At 43.8% G+C, this 10,176-nt stretch overlaps 1 protein-coding gene across 1 annotated transcript in view; it reads left to right on the plus strand.

Moving 5' to 3' along the window:
- The first annotated feature begins 6,122 nt into the window (after nt 1-6,122).
- Nucleotides 6,123-10,176, plus strand: part of CCDC59 (coiled-coil domain containing 59) — a 16,443-nt gene continuing 12,389 nt past the window's right edge. Inside the window, exons 1-2 of the mRNA XM_018552909.1 lie at nt 6,123-6,383; nt 6,711-6,945. Coding sequence (XP_018408411.1) covers nt 6,131-6,383; nt 6,711-6,945 — 488 coding nt within the window. The 5' untranslated portion in view covers nt 6,123-6,130. The remainder of the gene's footprint in view (nt 6,384-6,710; nt 6,946-10,176) is intronic.

The raw sequence follows: 10,176 nt of genomic DNA on the forward strand, positions 1-10,176 counted from the left end.
TGTGCATGGTCACATGTCCTAGTCCCATGTGCCAGAGTTCTGGGAGGTAAAGGGAGATATATTAAACTGCCCTTAGTAAAAATGGCCAATGTGTGAAGAATGCGGAAGAAAAATAAAACATGCAAAGAATAAAAAGCCTGCAATTATCTGCTTGTAGATTGTCATTACTAAACATTTCTTATTGTGCCTGCGTTGTCTTTTCAAAGACATGAGTAAAGTTCCTCTTTAAAAGAGTACTATGGGGTAAGTGGTTTTCCCCATAGTTCTCTTAAGGGTCACGGGAGGACATATACTAGCATCCTCCCGTGACCCAAAGCTCAGTAAATCGCGAGCTACAGCTCGCGGTATACTGAGATCGTCGCAGCCGGGACGGATCCCGACATTACTGTCGAGATCCACCCAGCTGCATGAGTGACAGCTGGCTCTGCCTATCTAGAAGCAGAGCCAGCTGTACCCGCCCCCTCCCCCATCCGTTCCTCCAGTCAGCGCTGAAGGAGCGGGGAGGAGGGGAATCCCTGCAGGGAGCCGTGAATGACAGTCACTGCTCTCTGCAGGGACATGATCGAGAAGTGAGCGAGCGACGGTATGTGTTCGCTCACTTTCTGATCTATTGAGCCGACGTGTGACAGTTTCGAACAGCTCGAACTATGAGGATGAGTGATTTTCACTCACCTCACAGTTCTCCTTAAAGGAGAACTGAGGTGAGTGCTTTTCACTGACCTCATAGTTCTAGCCGACCTGTGACAATGAGACTGTCACAGGTCGGCTCAGTAGATCGGGAGGTGAGCGAACACATACCGGCGTTCGCTCACCTCTCGATCCTGGCACGGCTCTCTGCTTGATTACCCCCTCCCCGCTCCGATCCGCCAGCGCTGACTGGCGGAACGGACGGGGGAGGGGGTGGGTACAGCTGGTTCTGCCTCTAGGTAGGCAGAGCCAGCTGTCAGTCACGCAGCTGGGCGGATCCCGGCATAATTGTCGGGATCCGCTTCAGCTGCGGCGTATCAGTATACCGCGAGCTGCAGTTAGCAACAAGAGGGAACACTATGGGTATATAGGACACTTTGGGGTTTCTAAAATACAGAGAATACTACAGAAGTTAAAATATAGTGTCCTGACAATTGGAGAAGACATCAACTTTACAAACCATCATATGAACAAAGGGTGTTCAAGAGCACAACATTGATTTTTTTTTGGGTCAGTGGGAACCGTTCTATACCTTGTATGCAATAAAGACACACAGTAATAAGACTAATAAATATAACTTATACACAAACATTAAGAGGGGATGCTAAGTCCCTTTGCAACAGAGTATTACATAAGCCAAGGCTAAGCATGGGGCAGTGGAAAATAAAGTAATCTACAAGCACAAATATAACCAGCCATTCCTTGTGAACCCACAGGGTACAACTGACTGTCACCCACCTATATCGTACAATTACAGTGGCTTGCAAAAGTTTTCACCCTCTTGCCATTTTTTTGGAATTAAAATGGATTTTTGGGGCCTCTGTATCATTTGATTTACACAACATGCCTAACACTTTGAAGATGCAAATAATTTTTTGTGATACAAACAATAAGACAGAAAACTTGAGTGTGCATAACTATTCGCCCCCCAAAGTCAATACTTTGTAGAGCCCCCTTTGTCAGCAATTACAGCAGTTTCTTGGGGTACATCTCGATAAGCTTGGCCACTGGAACATCTAGCCACTGGAATTTTTGCCCATTCTTCAAGGCAAAACTGCTCCAGCTCCTCCATATTGGATGGGCTTCACTGGTGTACACCAGCCATTACGTCATGCCACAGATTCTCAATTGGATTGAGGTCTGGGCTTTGCTAAGCCATTTAAATGTTTCCACTTAATCCACTTGGGTGTTGCTTTAGCAGTATGCTTAGGGTCATTCCTCTGCTGGAAGGTGAACCTCTGTCCCAGTCTCAAATCTCTGGCAGACAAACAGGTTTCCCTCAAGAATTTCCCTGTAATTAGCGCCATCCATCATTCCTTCAATTCTGACAAGTTTGCCAGTCCATGCCGATGAAAAACATCCCCACAGCATGATGCCGCCACCACCATGCTTCACTGTGGGGATGGTGTTCTCGGGGTGATGAGAGGTCTTGGGTTTGCACCAGACAAAGCAATTTCCTAGAAGACCAAAAACCTAAATTTTAGTCTCATCTGACCAGAGTACCTTCTTCCATATGTTTGGGGAGTCTCCCACATGCCTTTTGGTGAACATCAAACAAGTTTGCCTTTTTTTCTGTAGGCAATGGCTTTTTTCTAGCCACTGTTCCAGGCCCGCTCTGTGGAGTATATGGCTTAAAGTGTTCCTATGGACAGATACTCCAATCTGTAGAGCTTTGCTCATTGTTATCTTTGGTGCCTTTGTTGCCTCTCACGCCTTGTTCACACCGAAAGCATGTGCGTTCCAGAGCGGTAGCTGCTGGAACGCACCCCGATCGCTGAGAAACTTCCCCCCCGCATTTTGGGGCTGGGGGGGGCGTGGGGGTCCATTGAATACCCCCCCCCCCCGCAGTGCGATTGGACGCCAGCGTTCCGTTCCACTGCAAACGCACACGCTTTCTGTGTGAACAAGGCCTCAGATTAATGCCCTTCTTGCATGGTCCATGAGTTTTGGTGGGCAGCACTCTCTCGGCACATTTGTTGTGGTAACATAGTCTTTCCATTTTTTTATAATGGATTTCATGGTGCTCCGTGGGATGTTTTATAACCCAACCCTGACCTGTACTTCTCCACAACTTTGTCCCTGACCTGTTTGGAGAGCTCCATGGTCTTCATGGTGCCGCTTGCTTGGTAGTTCCCCTTGCTCAGTGGTGTTGCAGATTCTGGGGCCCTTCAGAATATGTGTATATCTAGTGAGATCATGTGACACAGTGGATCTTCACTTAAATAATTATGTGACTTCCGAAGGTAATTGGTTGCACCAGATCTTTTGTAAGGACTTCATAGCAAATTAGGTGAATACATAGGCATGAACCACTTTTTTGTTTGTATTATTTTTTTTTTAAAACAAGTTATTTTCTTAATTTCACTTCACCATCTGGACTAATTTGTGTATGTTCACTACATGTAATCCAAATGAAAATCCATTTTCATTCCAGGTGGTGATGCAACAAAATAGGAAAAAGAGGGATGAATACTTTTGCAAGCCATCTTGTATCCCATCATTTTGTTTATATGGATAGTAAAACTTTGATCTGGCCAAAACAAATTGTAAATATGCTGAATGTTATTTATGTTCTTCGATAAAAAGGTTAAAACAAAAAGGTGGAAACAAAAAGGTGGAAATTCAGCCATATTTTATTTTAGTATAGAGTTTTTTTATTTTAGTATAGTGGTAGAAAAATCAGAACCTTTATTTTTTTATGGCTCTTTATCTCCCTGCTAGGGAAATTTGTCTTCACTTCAGACAAACAGTTTTCTTTAACTCTTGGCGCTAATGGCTGCCAGCTGAACAATCCACTTGCTGTTGCATAATCAAAGTGTTCAACAGTTTATCACACAGACTTGAGGGGCTGCTCATCCAATGCTCTGGGGCTTTCACCACAAACATAAAAAACAAAAGGGAACAGAGCGCCACCTCTGTGTAAAATCGTTTATTAAAATAAATAAAGCGTTAACAGACAGTGTGGCCTTGTTTGTTGTTAAAGCGTGGTGAAAATGTTTGCTTGCGAGTACATATATCCCTTGTTTTATTTATTTAAATAAACAATTTTACACACGGAGGTGGCACTCTGTTCCCTTTTGTTTTTTAAATTTGCCTGAGCACTGCATCATAGTAGAGAGGCACTTGTTTCACTATACCTGGAAGCACTAAGTCATTTTTGTGGCAGCTGTGACAGAGTAAGGAGTGGCACCAAAGCACTGCAAAGATAAACATAAGTTAGTTGCACTGGGCTACACAGAGCCCTGAATGATCTCTCCAATCAGAGGGTAGAATAAAACTTGCTGATCGCAGAGCTATAGATCAGACTCAGCAGGGAGTGTGTTGGACCTCTGCAGAGGGACCACTGCTTTTACACAGAGTGCAGGAGTCCTTTTCTATATTTCTCCTTTTCGCCTCCAGGACTTCTCTAGAGTCTCTCCCATCCTCTGGAACACTTTACCCCAACCTGTCCGACTATCTCCCACTCTGACGGTCTTTAGGCAATCCCTTAAGACTCATCTCTTCAGAGAAGCCTATGCCACCTCAAACTAACCACTCAACCATCATGTTCTCAAACAATTCATCCCCACACAGCTACCTCCTCATGTATCCCTTTCTTTTAGATTATGGGCCCTCCTTACCATCTCGTCTTGTATTGTGATTGTAATGTCTTCCTTATATTGTAAAGTGCTGCGCAAACTGTTATATAAATCATGAATAATAACAATAATAATACACTGACTAGCAAAGCAATACATTTTGTGTAAACAAGCTATGCTGAGCAGAGTAGGTTCTAGTTAAGGCACCAAAAATGGTGTACCTTTAAAGTGAACCTGTGACAAAGAAACCGTGGAAGCTAACACTGCTTACTGCAGGTTCCAGTTTTATATATATAAAACTATATAAATCCTGTATAATAATAATAATTTAGCATGCTGGCAGGGGACAAACTTGTCTACTTAGGCTGTGACTGAGAACAAACTGTGATGGCCCATTCATACTTTGCCGTTCTTTAGCACTGAGTTAATGCATGTGCATGGATCAGTTTGTGTCATGCATTAAATGTATGTTGTGTGAAGGCAACCCGTTAATTTTGAATGGGCTGCCAGCACACAAGAACAGACATTAAACGAACATGCTGCAAATTTGTTACGACGTAGAGCGTTACCTTAAGTGGTGCTCCAATGCATGTGCATTGGTGCTGCATTGTCTTTGTGTGTTGGGGTGCCATTCAATATGAATGTCATTGCAATCTGCTAACACATCACTGTGTTAAAGCATCACATCAAAGTTCAATTAAGCTTTAAGAAAGAAATATTGTACTCACCTTTGCATTCATGCTGTAAGTCTTGCTGCTGGCTAAAAGCTGACAACACAGACTCGGGTGATACAGCAATCAGGTTCTTCCACACATCTTCTGTATAAAACTCCACAGAATGCGCCCCAGATATCCTTGCAGTGATCTCTATGAATTGCAGCAAGCTTTTTACCGCCTCCTTCACCTGGTCTGTGCTCGGAGAAGATAAATGGGCAAACATCCTGATGGAAAAAAAAAAAGTGCACTTTTTAATTCAGTATGTTCAAAATACAACTTTATGTATTTTGTTTTCAAAAAGTAAACTTTAAATGGGTCTGGGGCCTGTGCATGCCCAAACAATGCAATACAGAAAGCCTAGGGGTCAAATCTGGACTTCAAAACACCACAATAACGTTTAATCAAATACATTTACTCCAAAACTAGGTAAGGTCCAGAGAATGACAAGTGATTGCAAAATAATTCAATGATATTTCATGCAAAGAAATTATGTGAGATATGTATCTTAACAAAACACAACACAATAATTTTGCATGGAAAACAAAACCAAAATTGGGGGGGAAAAATGAAAAAAATTTTCGAAACAACAGGCGTTTTGCTACAGGCTAAGGTGTGAGCAGGCACCATAGAACATAATAGGATTTTGAATGTTTAGTGTGAATGCAGCTTACTGTGCATTAATTGCTGTGTCCTGCCTTGGCAGTACATAAACATCAATGATCACCTTCTAGACACGCTCAATGTGCAGATGCTTCTCCACTCTTCCTGGCAGCCGGAAAGTGACGTAACCCAGCCACGTGACTCCAGCCGTCACTTGCTGCAATCGGCAAAGAATAAACAGTGTCAGAGCGTGCTTACATGTGGAGGAGTATAATACTGCACACGTTTGAATTATATATGTCCTTTACCTGCCAGTGTTCTATTGTACACAAACACAGTCCAGTCACTAGTATGACCCTGCCTGTACTATAACTGACAATGCCTGTGTGCACGTTCCTCAATCATTGCAGCAGGGTGGTATTTACTGCTGTGTCTCTGCACCGCCAGTCTACAGTAAATCCCCAGCTGTTGCACTCCCACCACGGGGAAGTCACGTGATGCCGTGATGTCATCGAATGTCGACTCACAGAGCCATCGTGGAGTACTGGCATGGCTTCCTCTGGCTTTGGGGGCGCACAGTACAGGAGGAGAGATGGGCCTTCTGGGGGGAAAGGAAAAGCCACCTTTAATAAACAGGCACGGAAGCAAGGAGAAGACGGTGGGGGCTCACAGGCGGGGAAGAGGAGAGCAGAGCCTGGGGTAGTGTCTGTACACAGCAAGAGCGGACAGATACCGGGATCAGGGAAAGCGAAGAGGAGATGGAGGCCCAGTCAGCAGGTCTATGCGGGGAGTGCGAAAGAGGGTGAGTGTGCTGTACTATCATGTGGGTGTATGCTGGCTGAGCTGTGCCATCGTGTGTGTGTGCTGGCTATAATTACTTCAAACGCCCCATCAAATATCTTTTGGACTGATCATAACATGACATCATCTAAAAGAAGAAAAGGGCATTTTTAATACCATTAACTCCCTTAAGGACCAAGGCCATTTTTGCATCCATGTTATAATCCACATTTTAAAATTACTTAAAAACAAACATTAAGTGAAAAATGCACTTAAGTTAAATTGAGTGCCCCAAAACACCATTATTTTTTAATTCTCACCTGTACTTTCTTTGTTTATTGTTCTATAGGGAAAGGCTTTGCTTTATGGCGAAAACAAAAAGTTCAGTTAGAATATAAAAAGCTGCAAAGAAAGCAAAAGAAGACCACTACTGCTAAAGATCTGTACGTGGACAGTTACCCCGAACATTTAAAGCATCTGTACCTGGCTGAAGAAGAAAGACTGAAAAATCTAGAAAAGAAGAGGAAGCCTGAAGAAGACCCCACACAGACAATCGAGGGGGAGAAGGAAGAAGAAGTGGTGGTGTAAGTTTACTGATCTGTAGAATGGGGGCTCTAAACACATCTCCACGACAAAAATTATGATAAGGGGAAACTGCCCCATTCACACCCGAGCCTTTCATGTACACGTGTCAAACGTGCAAAAAATGACGCTTTGCAAAACACGCTTGCTGTGCCATTTTCATGAATGGCTTCCCAAATGTGGGCAGGAAGACACGTGTTTTTCCTCCATGCTTGCACATGTTAAAACACTCGCAAACACTGAGGGAAAAAACATGGAATGCATGTAGCAGATTTTGCTGCATGCACTACTTTTCCACGTTTGTTGTGCTTTGAGGACCCCATTGAAATCAGTGGGGATGCACGGCAAACCGAAAACCAACGCACATCAATATACATATTCCTGCTACACTCGCATGTGAATGCAGATGTTTCTTTTGTGCTTTTTTTCGAGGGTGGGCCCTCATCATCTTCACGTATAGTGCAGGATTACTGTGCTTGCATTGTATGTGCTAACATTAAAGAGCTCTGACCAATCAGGCAGCAAAGAGGAGCAGCTTCAAGAGACTGGTCTTACAAAGAAGATAAAACCTGTGGGATCAAGGAATGAAGGAAGTGTATTTCCTTATTCCAGTCCCCCTAGGCCAGGGGTCAGCAACCTTTTGGCTCCGGAGCCGCATGTGTCTCTTTCATCCCTCTGCTGCGGCTTCCTGTCCAGGGGCGGCACTACCTCTGAGGCTGTGGGGGGAGGGGCCCCAGTGAGGTGGAATATGCGGCAGTGCAGGGGCCCCACACTGCTGACAGGCTTCTCAGTAAGGGGGCGGGTCTTGTGATTCACCTCCTCTCCCGGCCGCGTCCCTAGTAACAGGCGGCAGGAGAGGTGTGTATTGCATGCCCCGCCCCCTGCATTGCACACCGTCTGGCTGTGAGGCTTGGCAGCTGAGTCCAGTGCGTTACTAGGCTCAGAGTCCAGTGCGTTACTAAGCCCACTTATTCCTACATACATAGCATTAAGGTAAAACATGATATATGAAGTGTTATCTTAATTTTAGATGTGAAAAGGGTTTTGTGGCTCCCGGTGTTTTCTTTTCTTTGGGAAACGGGTCAAAATGGCTCTTTGAGTGTTTAAGGTTGCTGACCCCTGCCCTAGGCAAAATGTGCATCTTATCCTTCCAGTGAAGAGGGGGACCCACTACTTCTTTTTTCTTTTTCGCCATCCCTGAATTTGGCTCTAAAGTTTCATATCTTTATCTCAATAGTGCTGTAGCCTACACATATTATGATTTGTGGCTGATTTTTGTTTTACAATGCTTTAAAATCCCTACTTCTGTCAGTGAAAATGCTGCTTCATGCTCTCTCACCAGTGCTCTATGTGGAGTAAACGTCCATACCCATTAGCACCTCTTCACACAGACTTGTATTTAGGGCTGCAACAACTAATCGACGATAGAAAAAGTTGTTAACTTTTTCAATCATCGATTAATCGGCTTCTGGTTAGTTGGCCCTGTTCACGCGCCGCACCTCCTCCCCACCTCACGCCTCGCCGCTGCCAGACCCGCCCGTATCCACGCGCCTCACGCTCACCGCCCTCCCACATCCACGTTGGCACAGGGACGCGGGGAGAAGAAGTAAGGAGGAGCAGGTGTGGGGGGATGACAGTTGCCGATAGACAGGCCCCTATCTCAGAAGCAAGTTGCTGAAAGACTGCTCGGGTAAGTCTGCACTCCTCCCCACATGGTGCTCTATAATGTATTGCTGGGATTTGTATTCCTCTATAGCTAATGGTACATTGTGCTGTATATTATACAGAGGACTACAAATCCCAGCAATAGTACATTATAATGTACTATTGCTGAGATTTGTTGTTGTACTCTATAGCCTATTGTGCCGCACATGTTAAATATCGCCGCAAACTTCGGAGTGAGAGCAATAATTTTAGAGCCATTAATCACTGATAACACTAAACTGATGAGCAGTAAAAGCGTTTTATTCGTCGCCTATGGGCGTTTTTTGCGATTTTGTGGGCGCACACAATTTTAAGGCTTGACATGTTTGGTGTCTATTTACCCAACGTGACCCACAAATTTTATGTTTACTGAAAATATGGGTAAGAATAAATGTTTTATAACATAACGAAGGGAAACTTTGTTTTTTTTACATTTATGGTACTTTTTTCATTATATAGTAAAAAAAAATAACATCCCCACCCCCCCAGTGGTGATTATATACCTCCAAAAGAAAGCTCCATCCGTCCCTAATTTTTTTTTACATAAATTGCAAGGCTAGAGTCCGGTCCGGTGAAATTTTTGACTGGCTGGTGAGACACCATCAAATTTTTAAAGCCCTGCTCATTAGTCAATCAAAAATTTCACCAGTCAGCATGACCCCACTATAGCCTTGCAGCGCCTCGCTGCTGACAGTATACGCAATATGCATAGCGGGTCTCCCCGGTACGCTAGTAATATATGTAGCTTGTCAGCAGTCGGACACAGCGCACGCTGGTTACTATTTAAACTGGCGCGCAGTCACTTGTCCGGCCCCGGCATCCTCTCGTCACAGACCAGAGGATGAGTTATTTTTCAAGCCTTGTTTTTTACTATGTAATGAAAAAAGTACCATAAAAATGTTTTCCTTACATTGTTATAAAACATTTATTCTTACCCATATTTTTGGTAAAATATATAAAAGACGGGGTCACGTCAGGTAAATAGACACCAAACATGTCAAATTTTTAAAGTGTGTGAGCTGAGTGTAGTACGATGAAACACTGCTTCTTCAGCCAATTGGCTCGCACGTAATAATTTCACTCCCCTTCTCCATCACTTCTACAGTGCAGAAGAAGTGATGGAGAAGAAGGGGAGTGATATACTGGGGTTGATTTACTAACCTTATAAACACACCACGAACGTGTATACACCTCTGCAGTGTGTTCCCTCCCAGCATGATCTATGGGTGGAATCTAAACACCTTTGTAATGTGTACACACCCAGCAGGTGTGTTGTGCAAAGCCCTGAAGGAATTCCAAGGTGATGTTGGGTAAATTAGCTCTATGTTGTGTTGCTTGCGTTGATGAATGCAGGAATGTAAATGCATGAGCTAACCATTTTTGTCTAAACTGTGAAGCAGCATTATATATGCATCATGTGCATGATTTTTCCATATATGGCATTAGTGGAAATATGCTTTTAGAGACTTTTTGGTTGATAAATACGTTTTGCTGTGTGAAAATCACACACACCTGGTGTGTGTGTGTGT

This window comes from Nanorana parkeri, unplaced genomic scaffold (assembly GCF_000935625.1).
Source record: "Nanorana parkeri isolate BGI_ZX_2015 unplaced genomic scaffold, ASM93562v1 scaffold101, whole genome shotgun sequence".
Lineage (NCBI taxonomy): Eukaryota > Metazoa > Chordata > Amphibia > Anura > Dicroglossidae > Nanorana > Nanorana parkeri.